Source organism: Myotis davidii, unplaced genomic scaffold, assembly GCF_000327345.1.
Source record: "Myotis davidii unplaced genomic scaffold, ASM32734v1 scaffold132, whole genome shotgun sequence".
NCBI classification, from domain to species: domain Eukaryota; kingdom Metazoa; phylum Chordata; class Mammalia; order Chiroptera; family Vespertilionidae; genus Myotis; species Myotis davidii.
Window position 1 is genome coordinate 1,353,687 of NW_006285258.1, and position 20,907 is coordinate 1,374,593.

Consider the following 20,907-nt stretch of genomic DNA (forward strand, 5'->3'; position numbering starts at 1 on the left):
ACAATAAAGATTTAAGTAAAAAAATAAAAATAAAAATGCTCAGTATCATTTTCCTTAGGGAAATGAAAATCAAAATCACAATGCACTATCACTGCACAGCTATAATAAAAAAGAAAAGCAAGTATTGGTGTGGATGTGGAATAACTAGAACCCTGATATACTGCTGTTGAGAATATAAATGGTGCACCCACTAAGGAAAACAGATGGGCAGTTTTTCAAGTTGTTAAACATAATTACAATGTGATCCAGCAATTCCACTTATAGATATATATATACCCAAAAGAAGTAAAAACATGTGCCTACACAACAACTTGTACACAAATGTTCATAGCAGCATTATTCATAATAGCTAAAAAGTGTAAACAATCTAAATGACCATCACTGATGAAAAAATAGATCCATACAGTGAAATATGATTCATTAATAAAAAGGTATGAAACACTGATACATGCTATAACATGGGTGAAACTCCAAAACATACTAAGTGAAAGAAGCCAGGCATAAATACATATTGTATGACTCCATTTATATGAAATGTCTAGAGTAGGCAAATTTAAAGAGATAAAAAGCAGATTACTGATTTCCTAGAGCTAGAGATTAAAGTGAGAAAAAGAGATTAACTGCCAATGAATACAGGGTTTCTTTCGGAGATGATAAAAGTGTTCTAAATTTAAGACTGTGGTGATAGTTACACAACTCTAATAGTGTACTAAACTCCACTGAATGTATTAAACACCACTGTACACGTTAAATGGATATATTCTATGATGTGGATTGCATTTTAATTAAAACAAAACAAAAAAACACACACACCAACGGGCAATGTATTAAACATGGGTTTTTTGGTCTTCCTAACTAAATTTATGTTTGCCTCTTAAAATGCAAAAGAAAAAAAAAAAGATAATTTTTGAGACACATTCAGCCAGACAGTGTGTTGATGTTTTTTAAATCAAAATCAGCTGTTTCCTGTGAAATACATAACTAGCAAACTGCTGGATCAATTCCATATAAGAAAATGCCTTTCTAAACATTGTGTGTTAATTTAAATTAGTCTTATATCAATTAAATTTAAGTTAAAATCTTAATTACTATGAAATGCTAATAAACAGATCTTCTTTCTAATGGTTAATTTGATTGGTGCCCTCAATGTCTTACAGGATGAGTGAAATGTTACGCTTTTATGAGATGCAGAGGTATTACATAGGGTGTGCCTGTGCTTTTGTATAGGGTAGGAAAATGTGCAAATTTAATACTGTTTTTATCCATCTATTAACACTTATTAGTATTCCATTTTGCTTCTGATATGTTTTTGCAAATTATGGATTATTCTTTACAGAAAGCTCAACCTCATTCTGAGAAAATGATTTAACATATACAAAGGAACTAGTACATAATAAACAGACATGTTCTTCTTCTTTTTTTTTTTTAATCCTCATCTAAGGATATTTTTTTCCATTGATTTTAGATAGAGTGGAAGGAAGAGAGGGAGTGATGGAGGGAGGGAGAGAGAGAAAGAGAGAGAGAAACATCCATGTGAGTGGGGGCAGGAGATTGAACCTGAGACCCTTGGTGTGCAAGCCAATGCTCTAAACACTTAGCAGCACAGGCCAGGGCTATATCAGTGGTTTTTAAACTCAGCGAGTGAGGGTTGGCTAGGCATGGATATTCTTAAAAAAGCTTTCTACATGGTTCTGATTCTTACCTACTCAAGTTAATAAGCACTTATCTATATAATAGCTCTGAAAATACGGTGAGTTATCCTGTATTGACCTAATTTTACTTTTCCTCTCCTTAAAATATGTTCAAAAGCCCTGACTTATAATTATTATATTTGTATTTATTTGAAAATAATATAATGTCTGAGAAAATAGTTATTCATTTTTATTCTTCAGCAGATAGCATTCTCTCTAAACGACTTTAATTTCCTTATTTAAGATTGCAAAGTCTTGGATTTTTTAAATGGAAGTTCTGGTTTTTTACATAGCAGCAAAGTATGAAAATAAACGAGTAGATCAGAAAAAAATCTCTCAGACAAGTATGAAATGGCATATCCCGCTCCCCCTCACCGAATGAAACAAAACAAACAAAAACAGGGATATGACTCTTGCTTGCTAAAAATGTTAAAATAGTTCAGTAATGTTTCTGCAATTATAAAATGGCAGCTAAGGAAACTGAAGAAACCAAGATAAGAATTCATATTATAGTAATTTCAATGCATGGCATTTATCCAAAACCATGTTTGTACCAAGAGGGGGGGAAAAAGGGAATATCTTGCCAAGATCCTAATCATTGTTTCAAACATCAGTGACAGGGATTATAAACCGTGTTAATTTTATTGCCAGCACCTTTCTTCACTAGTTCTCATATTCTCACATCCTTGCTGAGCATATAAAAAAGTAATAAAACCAAAAACAGAGATGGTTCTTAGTTATTTCATTCTTACAGAGGTGAAAGGCTCTAATTTTACAGTTTGTATGTTTATAAGTTACCTTGTTCCAGAAAAGATTTAAGGCAACTAGGCCACTGTAATCTCCACAGGGGACTTTGGGGTATACCTTTAGACAGGAAGCACACAAACCTCCAGTCAACCCAACTGAAGGATCAGGGGGCAGATTCTGGAAATGCATTTTTTGACCCAACGACATACATGAAACCTGCTCAATATTGTAATATGTGCATCAACAAATATTTAACAAATGTTTAGAGTGTTTCTACATACTAGATGATGAGCTAGAAAAACACAGTAAAGAAAATAAAAGGTCCTTTCCTTTGGGAAGCTTATATTCTAGTTGGGGAAACTGGCTATCTATAGTATATGATTCTGGAGGCTTCTACTCCTGGCCAAGTTGGAGCATTAGGAACAGGATTTACTCACATGACTAAAACAACCCGGAAATGAACAAAATATATGAATGTGACCAGGACACACTGGTCATCAGGCAACAAAGGACAGTGATCCCTGAGAGATAAGAAATAAAGTTATAATAGTCCAGCTTACTGCCTGGAGAGCGTCCAGGCTGCAGCACAGGGACCAGGAACCCAGGCAGAGTTTGGTGAACTCTGAACTGAGGGTCCAGAAAGATCAGGCAGCTAGCATCTGTAGGACAGAGTGCCAGAGAAGGGAGAGTTACATAGAGCGTGAGCCAGATCTGCAGAGGGCCCCCTCCTAGTATTCAGCAGAGTACTGATCAGCACATGTATGTTATGAAACTACCTTGGGCCAAGGAAAAAACATCTGAAAATATTAGAGATAATAGTGCCTGGGCTCACGGAGGGCTGGGAATAGAACCTGTTCCCACCAGTCATCCAGAAAACCTCATAATTCACAGGGCACTGGGTAGAGACCTCAGAAGGGTCTTGCCTCAGCAGCAAAGAAATAATTAGCCCTACAATGAACACTGCTCCGATCCCCCCACCTACTGAATCTTAAAAGCAAGACCCTAAAGCAGGGGTGGGCAAACTTTTTGACTCGAGGGCCACAATGGGTTCTTAAACTGGACCGGAGGGCCGGAACAAAAGCATGGATGGAGTGTTTGTGTGAACTAATATAAATTCAAAGTAAACATTATTACATAAAAGGGTACAGTCTTTTTTTTTTTTAGTTTTATTCATTTCAAATGGGCCGAATCCGGCCCATGGGCCGTAGTTTGCCCACGGCTGCCCTAAAGGATCAAACTGTTTCCACAATGAAGCTCAAGAACATTTATAGAAAAATCCAAATATCCAGCATCCAACAAGTTAAAATTCATAATGTTTGGTATCTGACAAAATATATCAACATACAACATTCAATCCACAAGAAAACAAATCAATCTATCAAAACTGACTTAGTCCTGCCAATCCAAACCATCTTGACGCAGTGCCTTCCTCTTGCTGGTCTTTGTGAGCATCCTGCAAGAGCCCCGCCAGAGCCCTAGCCAATTTGGCTCAGTGGATAGAGCGTCAGCCTGCAGAATGAAGGGTCCCAGGTTCGATTCCGGTCAAGGGCACATGCCTGGGTTGTGGGCTTGATCTCCAGGAGGGGGCGTGCAGGAGGCAGCTGGTCAATGATTCTCTCTCAAACGTTGACGTATCTCTCCCTCTTCTTTCCTCTCTGGAAAAAAAAAAAAAAAAAAGGAGCCCCGCCAGAGCAAGTACTACACTGAACCCAGGACCTTTCCCTGAGCATCATCTTGATGACCCACCCTCAGAGCACGAGAAAACTCTTCTCTCCTTTTGACATTAAAACCAAAGGTGCTGGTTTTGATTAGTTATTTCATTTATAACTTTTATTCTAATCAAGAAATACTTATTTATCAATTTTGTTTAGCACAAGATTTTGGAATGATGTAAAAATCAAAACACTGCATATCCCTCTCCTCCCTCTAAAAACAGGGAAATATTTTTGTAACTTAAGTCTGTTGTTTCTTGAACTAATCAGAAAAGTTCTCTACTTCACATTTGTTTCCATGATGGGAAAAGAAAATGACATGTTTCTGCAGCTGTATCCAGCTGCCCTGGGAAGATATAAAACTTGTCATGTATTTAAAAGAAAAACAAAACAAAAAAAATGTCTCAGCAATGACAGATGATAAAATTAGCCAGTAAGGGTATTAAAAGTTATAATTATATTTCATATGTTTAAAAAGTTAAGGAGAGACATGGAAATATTAAAAAAAAAAAGAGGAACAAGAACAAATAACTGATGTGACAAATAGAGAAGATATAACATGCTAACACTAATCAGAAGAAAGCAAGGTTGGTTAGCTATATTAATACCAGATAATGTAGATTTCAGAGGAAAGAATATTACCAGGAATAGAGAAGGTCATCCTATATAATAAAAGGCTAATACGCAAATTGACCCAACAGTGGAACGACCAGTCGCTATGATGCACACTGACCACTGAGGGGCATATGCTCAATGCAGGAGCTGCCCCCTGGTAGTGTGCTCCTACAAAGGGAGTGCTGCTCAGCCAGAAGCCCTGAGCAGGGCTCACGGCTGGTGAGCACAGTGGCAGTGGTGGGAGCCTCTCCCACCTCCTGTGGCAGTGCTAAGCTGTCAGCCGGACATCCCCCAAGGCTCCTGGGCTGAAAGAGGGCACAGGCCATGCTGAGGGACCCCACCCACCCACTGGGCCTCTAGTATCATAATAACAAAATGAACAATTCATCAAGAGGACATAAGAATCCTAAATTAATAATTTTAAAAAGCCCCAATAATAAAGCCTTACAGAATATGATTCTGGAACAATTAAAGGCCACATTCTATGGCATGTAAATTATATACAGACATGTTGGAGGGAAAGGAATATCCATAGTGAGTAAGGTTACCCAGGGAAAGATTCCCATAAAATGAGGTCTTAACATAAGCAATGAATAATCCATCTGGCTAACTCCTTATCCCAAGAGTAATTAGTGAATCATTCAAAAAATATAATGAATTGTCTGAAAAGGAAATGCCAGCATCTGCATGACTAATTTAAGCAGCCCATTTCAAATATCAGCTTTAGCACCTGGGAAGATAATTTTAAAAAAAGGTTTTTATTTATTTTAGAGAGAGAGGAAGGAAGGTAGAGATAGAAACATCGATTGAGAGAGAAACATCATCAATTGGCTGCATCTTGCATGCCCCCTACTGGAGATCAAGCCCGCAACCTGGACATGTACCCCAACCAGAAATTGAACCAGCAACCTCTTGCTTCATGGGTCAAAGCTCAACCATTAAACCACACTGGCAGGGCGTAAGGCCACTTTTTAGAGGTATATAAGGGACATTTAGAACTCTTAAGATGTGAGTACAAAGTAAGAGCCAGTCTTTCTCTTGAATTTAGTGGAAAATAATTGCTCATTGGCAGTTACATAATCTTGTTGATTTAGAAAGGTTATAACCACCACCTTTCTGGTTTACTGAGGGATCAGGTCTGCCTTTCCTCCACAGAAATCATATACTCCGCAAGGTGAGGAAAGATGGGTGATGACAGTAAGCTTTCTGAAAAGCTAAGGTAACTCTAAGAAAATAAATTGAAAAGTATATGAGAACTATTTAGTTGAAGACAATCTGGTTAAATTCACCTTCAGTAAACAGGGTGGGGAAAATGAGCTCCGTGAGAAGGAAACCCAAGGGCATTCCTTTATCAGGGAGGGGAAGGGAAAAAAAACAAAAAGCATACATGGCTCTACCCCACAGGCCAATGGGGAGAGAGCATTTGTGCTCTGCAAGGAAGGGAGTAGCCCAATCTGGTGAGTCAGAAGCTCGAAAGGAATTCGCTGGTGCACCTAAGTGTAGTGTACAAGGTGCAGCACGGTCTGTCCATAAACTTAGGGACACCCAGGAAAAAAAGTCTTAGTCTAAGTAAGGGTCAAGTGTGACTTTAGAAATGGGTAGGAAGACGCCTGGCAAAGTAAAGCAAAACAAGAATCAGTAAGAAATAGTAAAGACTGGGGCAAATTATTTCTCCACGTGTCAAAATCATTGCAAGGCTCTTATGCCTTATTATGTCTTGGAGACAGAATACTCAAGATATGTAAAAATATGACAGGAACAATAATTAGCTATCGAGTCAGAACTCTGCGCATGTTCACCATTCTCAGGAATGAGAGAAGAGCTGGATGCATACCTTCCTTCACCCTTGTCTTGCTCAATGCTTCAGTTACATATTTTGCAAAATTTCAAGGAGAAAGAGGTGAAAAACTTTCCAACATTTTAATATTATATCTTCAAGTAAAAGTAACGTATATTGGAATTCTGGTACTGCTTTAATTTTCTCAACCCTTTGGTTTCTTTGAATATAGCAGGCTCATAGAAAAGATTACTTCATACCATAGTACCATTCCTACCATGAGCTTGTTAGATTTAGATGAACAGATGTATATTGGGGAATCTACTGTAAATAATGCACTTAAAAACAATCCTTAATAAGTCTTTTGTCAGCTGTGCCTTACTAGTTACCTAATACTTTTTTTCTAATAAAACAACACTGTTAAAAGCAGAACATTTATCGGTATAGGACAAAATATCCCCCAAATGCATTGAAGACAATCCCTGAACTTCACTTAATTAGCATCCATTCCTCCTTCTTAGATGTGGACATACACTTTTAATTCTGTAAAATATACAAGTATGAAGGAACAATCATTTCACAAATCACAAATGAAATTACTAATTTATCTATATATAACAACTCTGAAAGTGTGCTTGTTGGTGTATCAGGTCTTTTTAAAACATTTCAAGACGATCTAGAAAGATAAAATTTGGTGTGAGTATATAGTTTTTGTTCATGGTCAAAAGGAAAAATTCTGAAACATCTAATTTTCAGTTCATTTCTATGTAATTTTAGCTCTAGAAAGAGGGCGAACCTTAAAGCGAAAGAGTAATAAATATAACTAATTGTGTTTTAATTGGTCTCAGAATATGAGAAAGTAGCTGACTTGAATAATTGGGTAACTATTCCTTTTAGTGGTTCCCAATTTTTTGCTTTAAAACAATTGAGTATCATCTGATTGACCTCTAAAGTAATGTAAAAGATCACTATGTGATTTTGGCATGTAACTTGGAAGAAGTTCAAGGACTTGAGTGACATCACTATAACATTTCCTGGCACAGAAAGTTAATACTGCCATCATAGAGTAGTCATCTTAGTATAAAAATGATTTAGAGACCAATGGCACATTAACAAATCTAACTAGTCTACTAGTAAATACACCAAAAGAGCAAATGCTTTTGTTTCTTTTTACATGAAGGTGATTACTTTTTTTAATATATATTTTTATTGATTTCAGAGATGGAAGGGAGAGGGGGAGAGAGAGAGAAGCATCAATGAAGAGAGAGATTCATTGATTGGCTGCTTCCTGTACGCCCCCACTCCCCCGACTGGGGATCAGACCCACAATCCAGGCATGTGCCCTAGACCAGAATTGAACCTGGGGACCCTTCAGTCTCCATTCCGACGCTCTATCAACTGAGCCAAACCGGCTAGGGCGATGCTTTTGTTTCTTACAAGAGATAGGTTTGCCAACAGTTTTACAAAAAACCTCTATAGTCTGGGAAGGCATCCTCAAGCTGAAAGTCTATATCTCCTATGAAATAAGCTATTTAGTAAAAAACTTGGGACTTAACCTGTTCAGAGTAAAGGGTCACGGGAGAGGTATGCTTAAAAAAACAATCTTTTGGATTTTCAGAGTTGAAGAGGAAATTCACATTTAGCTTGATTGGGAAGTATGCTAATAACACATAGGCGAATTATTCTGAGGATCTCCTGAATGTGATCAAGATTTTGGGAATGAGACCCAAAGAAAGGAAGGCATATTAGGGACTAATGATAACCAAAGCTAACTAACTTAAGGATGAGAGCCTAGGATGAGTCTGAGAAGATTAGAGCTGGCTTTCAGCTATATTTCAAAGGAGAGTTCTACAGCCAAAGTTCCCAATTGTTGATGAATTTGCCCTTCTTCAGGTCTATGGCACTGTAACATGGCCTTTAAGGCTTGACATCACCAAGTCTAGAGTGGTAGCATTTGCTTCGATGTGATGAACTGCTGAAACTCAAAAACTCATCTCTCTGGTTCTGGATAACTCCTCCAAGAATGTAAATCTTTTGTTTGGTTATAACATCACCATATGATCCTTTACAATGATTACACTGCACAGGATTTTACAGTGATTTCACTGTACCCTTTAACAAATTTGGTTCTCACAAAAACTTTATAAATAGGCAAGACAGGTCTTCAGAATGTATGATTTAATTTATATAAAGTTCAAACTAGGCATAACTAATCTATCATGTTAGAAGCTGTAATGGTTACCTCTGAAAAGAAGAAAGAAACTGGGATAAAGCGTTAAGAAACCTTTTAGAAGTGCTGATAATGCCCTGTGATTTCATGGGTGTGCTCACTGTATAATTCATGGATCTTTATCCTTCTGATTTGCACATATTCTGTAAACATGTCATACTTCAATAAAAAGTTCATTATTTTTCAATGCCATGGTCTTAATCACTGCATCATAGCTGCCCATAAAGAATATTAAACAGACATACATAGCTAAAAGTGGCAGTAAAAATACTGAATGTATTATAGAAAAGAAAACGACTGATTGTAAATGCAAAACTACTTGCTTTTTAATTCAACTACTTTCATTTATTTCATACCCATCTAAAACCTAACATGAGAAATAAGAAAAAAAAGTTAAATATATAAAAGGAGACAAAAACTATCACCCTATAGTTAAGGATACAGCATTTCCCCCCCTTATTGTCACCCATATTCCTCACCTCTATAATTTCTCAACTCCGTTATTTTCTTATCCTATATAATAAAAGCCTAATATGCAAATTGCCCCCTTGGGTGGTCATTCGACTGCTTGCTATGATGTGCACTGACCACCAGGGGGTGGCGCGGAACATGGTGGGCATGGGGGCGTGGCACTGGCAGCAGTGGAGGTGCTGCTGTCCCTGATGAGAGTGGGACTGCAGGTGAGCGGGAGGTGCCAGGCCAAGGTGGGTGCGTGTGGGGCCTGATCGCCCCACAGACAGCAACCAGAAGTGGCAGTGGGGGGGCGCTGCTAGCTCCCAGGCACTGAGGGAGCCAGTCAGGGGGTCAGCCCCAATCGACTGCCCCACAGGTGGGATGGTAGAGCAGTTGAGGGGGCAGGGCCAAGCCAACGCAGGGTGCCAGGCAGGGCTGCAAGGCCGGGGGCACGAGCTGGGGCCTGATCTCCGCAGGCCACCCTGAGGGACCCCACCCGTGCATGAATATGTGCACTGGGCCCTCTAGTTTTCCATAATTCTCTACCTTCTTTCCTACCTCCTCTCATCCTCCAAGATCTTTCACTAGGTAACTGGTGATTATGAAGCAAGATTATACTGGGAAACTTCCTGGGTCAGCTTAGGACCAATTCAGCTCCTTCATATCTCTTATTTTCTCTTCTTGTCCTCCAATTCCATATTCTTTTCTTGCCATCTCATTTTCTCACATCTCTCCCTCTGTTTCTGCCTCTATTCTTCTTCCTAGTTTTATTCCCCAAGTCTATCTGAAGCACACATAATAGTAAAAGGTAACCAACCAATATTTATTCTCATTAAATTATGTTCTATATAAACAGACCTTATGGAATATCTACTCAAAAGTCATTTACTAGTCTTCCTCTATTACAGAGACTGGAATACTAAAACAAAGTTTTTGGCTTCTCTTATATGTAAGAGAGCTGTAGCCAAATTGATTTGTTTGCAAATGAACAGCTAATGCCTCATTAGGAGAAAGCACTATGCTCTAACTATTCTTCCTGCCCAGACCACTAAGGATTCAGACGTAAAAACATAATGGTGGGCCTCATCCCACCATTGCCTGAAGGGAGCTGATCCTTAGCTCTAGGGCTGCTCCCAGCCATTCCCCAGGGTTCATGTGTAGTATCTTATACAAGAGTGCAATTAGAATCTGGCTGCTTAGGCAAACCTGTACTGAAAGCAGAAAAACTTAACCCATGTTATCATATTAAGTGTTATTTTAAAAATACAGCTGTACTCAGGCTCCACTAAGACTACCTAAAGTTGAAATCTGCAGTAGGAAGGACTTGGACGAGAAAAATTTCCTGAAAACCATGATTACAAAATATTGACAATTATAACTATGAACTACTAAGGAAGGCTATCAAATTTCCTTTAAAAAGCGTCTTTTGAAAATATGGCCTGAATTATTTTATGGCATTCCACTGTAAAGACAAGAGTTAGAAGAGAGCAGCACTTGGACATCATTTCCATTCTATAATACACTACTGATTTAAAGGTTTTACCTCAGTACACTTTCTATATTTATTACAGGAGAGCTAGAGTGCTATATAAAAATCACTATGTAATAAAACCTCACTAACAAACCATTAAGAAGGAACTTATTGGCCAAATTGATAAAAAATGTAAATTAAATGCCCAAATTTTCTAACAACTTTTTAAGTCAGCACTATATCTGTAAGGCTATCAATGATGTACCTCTAAAAATACTGTTTTCTGCTGAAACCGGTTTGGCTCAGTGGATAGAGCGTCGGCCTGTGGACTGAAGGGTCCCAGGTTCGATTCCGGTCAAGGGCATGTGCCTGGGTTGTGGGCACATCCCCAGTGGGAGATGTGCAGGAGGCAGCTGATTGATGTTTCTCTCTCATGGATGTTTCTAACTCTCTCTCCCTTCCTCTCTGTAAAAACTCAATAAAATATATTTTAAAAAAATAAAAATAAAAATACTGTTTTCTTCAGACCTGTCTAGAAAAAGAAAAATCAAGTGCTATTAATGAATGATTTCAAAATTCTGTATTTACCTTTTTTTTCTCCAGTGTAGGGCACATAGTCTTCCCGGTCCTTATGCTCCAAAGCTTCCTTCTCCAGATATGACAAGAGGTGTTCTCTATCAAAAGGCCCTGTGGCAGACTTTGAGGTCTGGTTCTTCTGTCGGAACCCTGCAGGCAGAAGGGCATTCTGCCAAAGAGAATGAATCAACCATTATGACCACCAAGAATGCCGATTTTCATATGCTTGCATAGATTACTCAGAGAAGAAACAATTCTAGATTAGAATATGATGTAGGTATTAAACACTTTATTACAGGACTTTAGGGTTGCATTGTAAAAGTGTTCCAAAGTTTTTCTTAAATTAGGTAGTATTCACTTACATTACTATTAAAATAAGTACAAACATATTTTCTTTAGCAAGTGTTTTACTAGCAGGAAAACCCCTTAACTTTTAAAATGTCCTGGAACAATCATAAAAAGGTTTTTAGTGCTTAATAACACCTTAGCATATATGTAAATATAGAAAATAATTCTGTTACAAAAGAATGTTAAATGACTATATGCATAATAGTCCTTCACAGTAACTTTTATTTCATTATAAAGACCTTCTCATTAAAAAACACACAAAACACCACATGTATATCAAGCCCTAGCCAGGTTGCTCTGCTGGTTAGAGCATCATCCTGACACCAAGGTTGCTGGGTTTGATGCTGGGCCAGGGCACACATAAGAATCAATGAATGCATAAATAAGTTAATCAACAGTTGATGTTTCTCTCTCCTTCTCTCCCAAATCAATTAAAAAACAAAACAAGTATATTGCCTGGCTGGCATGGTTTAGTGGAGAGTGTCGACTTCTGAATCAGGAGATCACTGTTTGATTCCTAGTCAGGGCACATGCCCTGGTTGCAGGCTCAATCCTCAGTGTGGGGTGTGCAGGAGGCAGCCGATTAATGATTCTCTCTCATCATCATTGATGTTTTTCTCTCTCTCTCCCTCTCCTTCTCTCTCCCCCTCTCTCTCTCTCCACACCCTTCATCTCTGAAATCAATAAAATATATATAAAATAGAACAGTCATGTCAGTAAAGATATGGAGGTAGAAGGGGAAAACTGGAGAAGAGACAAAAAGTTAATTTAAATAAAGAGGTGTCAGTGAAGACTTGCTTTGGGGCGATGAACACACAATATACAGATGCTGTATTATAGAATTATACCCCTTAAACCTATAATTTTATTAACCAATGTCACCCCAATAAATTCAACAACAAAAAATAAATTATACATATACATGGGGGGAAAAAAAGAGGTGCCAGTGAAAAGTCCTGAAGGAGTTAACTGCTCAAAGGCAGCTACTTAGTTTCAAAGGGTTTGAAAAATTATTTCATTTTTCTTCATTAGCTAGCACCTACCTCAGGGTCAAGATCATCCAGCACGGTTTCCAGTTGTTTTAGTTCTACTTCTGATAGATTCCCAAGGAGCTCATCTTCATCCAGGTCCTTGTACTTTTCCAAGTCCTTCCGGAATGGTAGTGCCATGGTCTGCAGTGTCACTTCGTTTTTGCTATTCAATGTAGTCAGAAGTGATTTCTATTTTTTTTTAAAACTATGGAGAGAAGAGACAAAAACATTTAAAACATCATCTCCACCTACTTAGATCTATTATTAGGTTAAATGAAATGTAATTTCCATGTCATATATTCTTTGACCATATATCACACACCCCCCTTTTCTATGGATCATTCAATGCCTTTACCTTTTGCCTTTTGTTAACAACAACAAAAAGAAACAGAGAAAAGAGGGGAAGGAGAGAATAAAATTCAAATCCATAAAAATGTCTACTTGACAGAATTTAGATTTTCTGATAACTAAATTTTGGGGGGTAAAGATTATATAATTTGTGCTAAAATACAAATTTTTCCATCAATGGCTTTCAAATGACTGTTACTTTGCTTAAGCACAGTATGTTTAAGGTACAGTTGTTTTATTGTAAATTACTTAGAAGAACATTATTTTCTGACTCAACATTAACATGGGGTGGGTGATACCATTGCATTCCCCATAGAAGGAATGGCGGCCTCTGGCCATTGGGAAAAAAATTTTTTTGAAAAGTGCGTTAAAAAAAATTTAAAGGCGCTTTTAAAGGAAAAAATACAGCACTATAAAACTTTCAGTAAAATACTCAAAACCATGCTATGTCACCCACTAACTGACAAGGTTAGTCAGGAGAATCTGATTACAGAAAGAACCTTCACCATTTCCTTACTGTGTGGATCTCTCCCCAAAAGCTATGAGGTGACTCAATAAGCAGCATATTTCCAGTTACCCACAGGACTGTTACATAGGAAAGGATACTTAAAGTAAAAAAGTGAAGCAAAAATTAAGTATTTTTATGAATTTTAGCCATATATGTGGATCATTTGTCTCATAAAATGTTCCTATGTGTGCCCTAGCCAATTTGGCTCAGAGGATAGAATATTGGCCTGAGAACTGAAGGGTCCCGGGTTCGATTCAGTTGCAGGCTCGATCCTACCTCAGTTGCAGGTTCGATCCCTGGCCCTGGTTAGGGCATGTGCAGGAGGCAACCAATTGATGTGTCTCTCTCATATTGATGCTCTCTGTGTCTCTCCCCCTCCCTTCCGCTCTCTCTAAAAATCAATAGAAAAAATATCCTCAGATGAGGATTAACAACAACACAAAAATGTTCTGTGTGGATAAAAAATAATCTTTAGACTTAATGGTGTTTTCGATCCCTGGCTCTGGTTAGGGCATGTGCAGGAGGCAACCAATTGATGTGTCTCTCTCATATTGATGCTCTCTGTGTCTCTCCCCCTCCCTTCCGCTCTCTCTAAAAATCAATAGAAAAAATATCCTCAGATGAGGATTAACAACAACACAAAAATGTTCTGTGTGGATAAAAAATAATCTTTAGACTTAATGGTGTTAAAATTTTTCTTGGCTGCAAAATGCCCAGTATTTCAAAGTTTGGATATATTTCCTTTGCTACCGTTCCCCCGTTTTCCCAACTTAATACCATATTTTAACTAATATATTTTCCTCCTCAATTCAGTAACATTTTATGGATCCTTTTAGGTGTTTTCATCTCCCAAGAAGAAATGAAGGTTCACCACAGGAGTCTGTCAGTTAATGAAATGACTAGCAACCACCTGGGTCCTATAAAAAGCAAATTAACATAATTGTGCTTATGCAGATGTTAAATTGCAGGCATTTTGTATAATTGCCCAAGACAGATCTGGCTTACGCCTGTTCTACTAACACTACATACATAGATTTAGCAGTTATCCTACATTTTTCCATTAAAAAAATTATTGTTATCATTACTAAGTTTGGTAAACCTCTACTTTGTATTTCCAACTTTAAGATAGCAAGCTTAACAAGTATCCTGAGAGTGTATTTTCTCAATTAAAAATAATACCGTCTGCAGAGAAGAGTCAATGGAAAGTATCAGCACTACCAAATATAGTAAACCATAAAATGCAATTTTAAAGAAGGTGGCATGCAATTTTAGGAGAAAAGATAAAAAATTAGACCACACTGAAAAAAAGATTCCCTTCATAAACAGACATTTGATACAAAGGTAAGAAATTGATAAAAGTTTAAGAATATGTACCAAGAGTAATTATCTACTTTATGCTATTTTTTAATGTTTGGAAAATCAATATAAAAATACATTTCAATATAGTTTAATATAATATACTGAAGTTTACAGTACAGTCATGTGCCGTCAACAATGGACTGAATATCCAAGGATGGTCCCACAAGATTATCATGGGGCTAAAAAATCCCTATCACCTAATGTAGCCCTTGTAATATATAACCCAACACATTACTCACATGTTTCTGGTGATGCTGGTGTAAACAAACCTAGACCTACTGTTCTGGCAATGGTATAAAAGCACAGCACATATAATTACATATGGTGCATAATACTTGATAATGATAATAAATGACTTTGTTCCTGGTTTATGTATTTACTATATTATTTTAAAGTGTATTCTTTTTAAAAAATATATATTTTTATTGATTTTTTACAGAGAGGAAGGGAGAGGAATAGAGAGTTAGAAAGATCGATGAGAGAGAAACATCGATCAGCTGCCTCCTGCACACCTCCTACTGGAGATGTGCCTGCAACCAAGATACATGCCCTTGACCGGAATCGAATCTGGGACCGTTCAGTCTGCAGGCCGACGCTCTATCCATTGAGCCAAACCGGTTAGAGCAGTATTCTTTCTTCTTAAAAACACACAAAACTGTTGCTGTAAAATGCCTCACCCATCTTGTTTACTGCAGCTCTTGATACCATAATTTTCTCTTGTGTTTGATTTAACCATATGTTGTTTTGTACAGTGGCATGTTGTATTGGCTTGTTGCCTAGGAGCAAGGCTAAGTCACATAGCCTAGGTGTGGAGTAGGCTGTATCATCTAGGTTTGTGTAAGTGCACTCTATGATGTTCACACAATGATGAAATTGCCCAATGATGCATTTCTCAGAACTTATCCCCATTGTTAAGCAGCACATAACTGTATATAATAGAGCTAATTTCTTAGTCAATAAATATTTCAAAAAATACTTTGAGCATCTCTTTTCTTTACTCTCAAAAGTATCACAGCCTTGGCTATAAATTCAATGGTCATCCAACTAAGAGGGTACTGTAATAGACAATATGATAGGAATGAGATATTCAGAACAAAGGCAATATATATCACCCCGGTTTTATAGGTCAGAAACATGACATTCCTTAGAATGAGTAAAATAGTTTACTCCAATAGATTGCTTTTTATTCCAAGTATAAACTGTCATACAAAGCATCTTTATATACTACTAGGAGCCCGGTGCACAGAGATTCGTGCACTGGGGCGGGTCCCTCAGCCGACCTGCACCCTCTCCAATCTGGGAGCCCTTAGGGGAGCCCTCTCCATTCTGGGAGTTTCTGTCTTTGCAATCATATGAGCGAATTGTCTGAGACCCCCTAACCCAGTGTGGTTTGTTGCTCACAGAATAATAGAGGCTTTTTTTTTCTTTGCTTCATTGCTGGAGATTTCCTGGAAGTTTTAGGATACCTTCCCTTTAATTTTTCGTCCCCTCAAGCCTCTGACTCTCCTCCTCTGCTCTCTGCCTGGCGGCTTGGGGGAGCGACCGAGGGAGCCACGTCCTCCAGCTGCCAGCTCTCCCGCTCTGCTCTCTGCCCGGCGCCTGTGTATGCAAATTAACCCATCATCTTTGGCAGGTTAATTTGCATATTCACACCTGATTGGGTGGTGAGTGTAGCGAAGGGACAGTCAATTTACATGTTTCTCTTTTATTATATATAAAACTAGGGCACGAATTCGTGCACCTTGAAAGGAACTGTGGCAGTGAGGCTATGGTGGGCCCAGGGGCAGGTCATGACCTATCCTCCGTGTCCCCACCTGGTCCCTCGCACTGGTGCCCCTGGTCCCATCTGCCAGCAGCCCCGCTCCCGCTGCCGCCACTCCCATGCACTGACGGCGCCGGCCCCACTCGCACCCGTTGCTGGCGCAGAGCAATTGGGACCAGCACCTGCAGCGGGTGCGAGCAGGGACTGCTGCCCCACTTGCCCCTCAGGAGCAAGGGGAGGTGGAGAAGCCCTCAGGGGCAATTGGGGCTGGCAGCCACCACTCGAACCTGTTGACAGCACTGAGCATTCGCGACTGGCGCTGAGTGATTGGGACTGGTGCTGGGTGCTGGCAGCAGATGCCAGAGGCAGCTGCTGGTCTTGATTGCCCCTCAGGAGCAGGGGGAGGTGGAGAAGACTTGAGGGGCGATCAGGGCTGGTGCCTGGCACCGGCAGCAGGTGCAAGCGGCATGTGGGAGCAAAGAATTTTCAGTAACCACCAGAGGGTCACCCCAATGACAGCGACGGTGCCCCGCCTTGGTCTGGCACCCCTGCTCGCCTGTTCCACCATCCCGCTATGGCCAGTGCACGCCACATTCTGTGCGCGCCCCTTGGTGGTCAGCGCACGTCATAGTGAACAGTTGTTCAGTTACCGTTTGGTCTATTTGCATATTAGGGTTTTATATAAATAGATTGTTTAAAAAATAATAAAATGAATGCCTATCTTCAGAGAGAGACCATGACTAGTACCCTCGTATTTCCCATGCCAGGGCATCTCCCTCCTCAAAAGTAGTAGCCATTGCACTGAATTTTGAATTACTTATTCTCTGGCTTTCCTCTACATTTTACCTTAAATGTACATATCCTTAAGAGTTTCAGTTTTGCCCTTTTATTTTGCATTTTATATATATATATGGGCTCATGCAGTATGCATCCTTGTGTGACTTGCATTTTTCCTTTAAGATTGTTTTCAATTGATGCTTAAAGCTGTACTTCTTTCATTTTCATTTCTATAGAGTATTCAGTTGTATAAATGAATATCTGAGTTTTTTGCAGTCGTCCCCCCTCTATTTTTCTGCTATAACCCATCTTGTTATTTACTTCCTGGTATACATGTGCAAGAGTGTCTCAAAGCTGTTCAATCTAGGAATAACATTACTGGAAAAGGGTATGCTCAGACTCAACTTTATTGGGTAATGTCTATTTTCTTTTTTTAAAAAATACATTTTTATTGATTTTAGAGAGAAAGGGAGCAAGAGAGAGATAGAAGCATCAACGATGAGAGAAAATCATTGATCAGCTGCCTGCCCCCTACTGGGGATTGAGCCCACAATCCAGGCATGTGCCCTTGACTGGGAATTGAGCTGTGATTTCTTGGTTCACAGGTAAATGCTCAACCACTGAGCTGTACCAGTGGGCTCAAACTCTTTTCAAAGTGATTATACCACTTTATAGTTCTAGAAGATTCAGTACATGACAATTCATTGTTGCTCATCCGTGTAATTGATGGTATTAACAGACATTTTGTGTTTTTTGTTTTTACTATTCTGGTGAATGTGATATTATATTTTACTGTAGTTTTAACTTGCATTTTGTTGAATTATGATAAAGTTGAGCATCTTTTCATATGTTCATTAATTCAATGGCCAATGATGTTCCTCATTCTGTGAAGAATCTGTTGCCCATTTTTTAAATTGTGTTATTAAAAAATATATAGATGTTCTCCAAGAAAAACAACGAAAAATTTTTAAAAAATAGATGTTCTTAATATATTCTGGATATTAATCTTTTTCAGCTACATGTAAAAAATCTTTTCCATTTTCTTTCAACTCTTACTTGGTTTTTATGGTATTTTCTAGGAGAAAATGTTTTTATTTAATTTTTTAAGGAATTGGCTTCTTTGGCTTGTTTTTTCCTTTACAAAGCAATAGAAAGCTATTTCCTTCAGATTCATATAATGAAATTTGCCAAGAAATTCCAAGTAATATACTAAAGTTTCTCAGAAGCTTCAATACAAAGCAACTAATGCTCAAAACTTGTCACTCAAAACATATCAGTATCATTCTTTCATCAGGTATTCACATTCTCAGATTCTCCAACTTGATCATAACTTCCCTTTCAGCTCTCCTCCTCTACTGAGGAATGTCTCTGTACTAAAAATGTTCCAAGTGTTAGCAGAGAAGCTCAGGAACACCTCAGGAAGGGAAGCTCTGGGAACAGTGCTCTGCTTCGCTTTCTCTCCCTCTGTCTTAGGGAGGACCTGTCCTGGCTTGCTTGTGCTTTGATATGTCTTACTGGAAGGAGAACACATTCTGAATGAGGAAGAGGTGAATCCAGTGTGCCAGAAAAGTACATAAATCTATCATCTGTCTACAGGAACTTTTTAAAATCCCCAAGCTACAATTCATAGAAAAGTAACACATAACAGGCACGGGGCCATGGCTCCATCCTGCCACTGCAGTGAGAGAAATGAGCCGCCAGACTGTGACAGCGTTACCTACTGGGACCTCCAAGGGCAGAGGGTGCCCACCCTGACAGGCAACCACCGCGTCCAACAATGACTTGGCCAGTCTTTTTGAGTGTCCTGTCTGCTTTGACTATGTGTTGCCACCCATTCTTCAGTGTCAGAGCGGCCACTCTGTCTGTAGCAACTGTCACCCAAAGCTCACGTGTTGTCCAACCTGCCAGGGCTCCTTGGGATCCATTCGCGACTTAGCGATGGAGAAAGTGGCCAATTCAGTACTTTCCCCTTGTAAATATGCCTCGTCCGGGTGTGAAATAACTCTGCCACACACAGAAAAAGCAGACCACGAAGAGCTCTGTGAGTTTCGGCCTTACTCCTGCCCATGCCCCGGAGCTTCCTGTAAGTGGCAAGGCTCTCTGGAAGCCGTGATGCCCCATCTGATGCATCAGCACAAGTCCATCACCTCCCTGCAGGGAGAGGATATCGTTTTCCTCGCCACAGACAGCAGTGTCCCCAGGGCTGTGGACTGGGTGATGATGCAGTCCTACTTCGGCTTCCACTTCATGCTGGTCTTGGAGAAACAGGGTAAGTGTGACGGGCACCAGCAGTGCTTTGCATTTTCAGGTGGAGTCTCAGCAATCTCACTTCACTGAGACATTTAAAATTTTAGCTTTTATGTAAATGATTTTTGAAAATTAGATATCCTAGATCTTTTGGATTTCCACTTATTTTCTTCCACTTTCACATATTTCAGAGGGAGCAAGGTCTTGACATTGACTGTATTAAAAAAACAACTGGAATGACATGATTCAGGCATATTCTCTCAATATATGAGTTGTTACCTCAGTTTCATCACTACTTCAACAGGGCAGGCTCAGAGTCTTCAGACTCTTCTCTGTTCTCTCTTTAATGAGCACGTGTGATCATGTTGTTCTCTGGTTCAAAAACCTTATGTATTTGAACTACATAGCTACAACAGGGGTAGGCAAACTATAGCGTCAGTGGGCCAAATTTTGCTTGCAACCTGTTTTTAAAAATAATGTTTTATTGGAACACAGTCACATTCATTCATTTATATATTTTCATGGTTGTTCTTTTTGCTACAATGGCAAAGTTAAATAAATGCAACAGAGACCAGATGGTCTGCAAAACCTTAAATATTCACTATTTGGCCCTTTACAGAAAGTTTGTGAATCTCTGACCTACAAGATAAAATCCAAATTCCTCAGCATAAAATACAAAGTTCACAGCCTGGTCCTAGCTAGTTTTCCAATATTATTTCCAGCTGCTCCCTGTCACACAGCCTATACTCCAAACATGCCAAAAAATTTTAGATTTCTATGCATTTGCTTCTTTTTGTTCCCTCTCTTAGAATGAAGGCATTCTTTTTCATTTACCTCTGTCCTCAATCAAACCCCTACACATTCTTCGAGACCTAGCTGAAGTGTTGACAAGGATATGGAGCAACTAAAACTCTCATAAATTATTAGTGGAGTGCAAACTGATTCAAACACTTTGGAAAACTATTTGGCAATATGTACTAAAACTAAACAACTTGTACCAATTTTCTCCTAGCAATTTTACTCCTAGTTATATACCCAAGAGAAATGTTTATGTTAATAAAATAAGATGTAAAAAATGTTCATTGAAACTTTATTCATAATATCCCAAACTGAAAATGACCCAAATGTGCATTACCAGGAAAACACACAAATGAATTGTAGAATAGTCATAAAATGGAATACTACAGAGTAATAAAGAGCAACTAGTGATATGAGCAAAAACGTAAATGAATCTCACATGCATTATGTTGGAAGG

The 20,907-nt window shown here is 38.8% G+C and overlaps 1 protein-coding gene and 1 pseudogene across 2 annotated transcripts in view; one reads left to right on the top strand and one right to left on the bottom strand.

Moving 5' to 3' along the window:
* The window catches only part of TMOD3 (tropomodulin 3), a 74,842-nt gene that overhangs the window by 27,473 nt on the left and 26,462 nt on the right, over positions 1–20,907 (bottom strand). For both annotated transcript variants that reach the window (XM_015558926.1, XM_006755991.2), the window contains exons 2-3: positions 12,664–12,856; positions 11,285–11,441 (exon numbers count right to left, since the gene is read on the bottom strand). In XM_015558926.1, coding sequence (XP_015414412.1) covers positions 11,285–11,441; positions 12,664–12,789 — 283 coding nt within the window. In that variant the 5' untranslated portion in view covers positions 12,790–12,856. The remainder of the gene's footprint in view (positions 1–11,284; positions 11,442–12,663; positions 12,857–20,907) is intronic.
* On the top strand, positions 19,063–19,742 carry LOC102765655 (annotated as a pseudogene).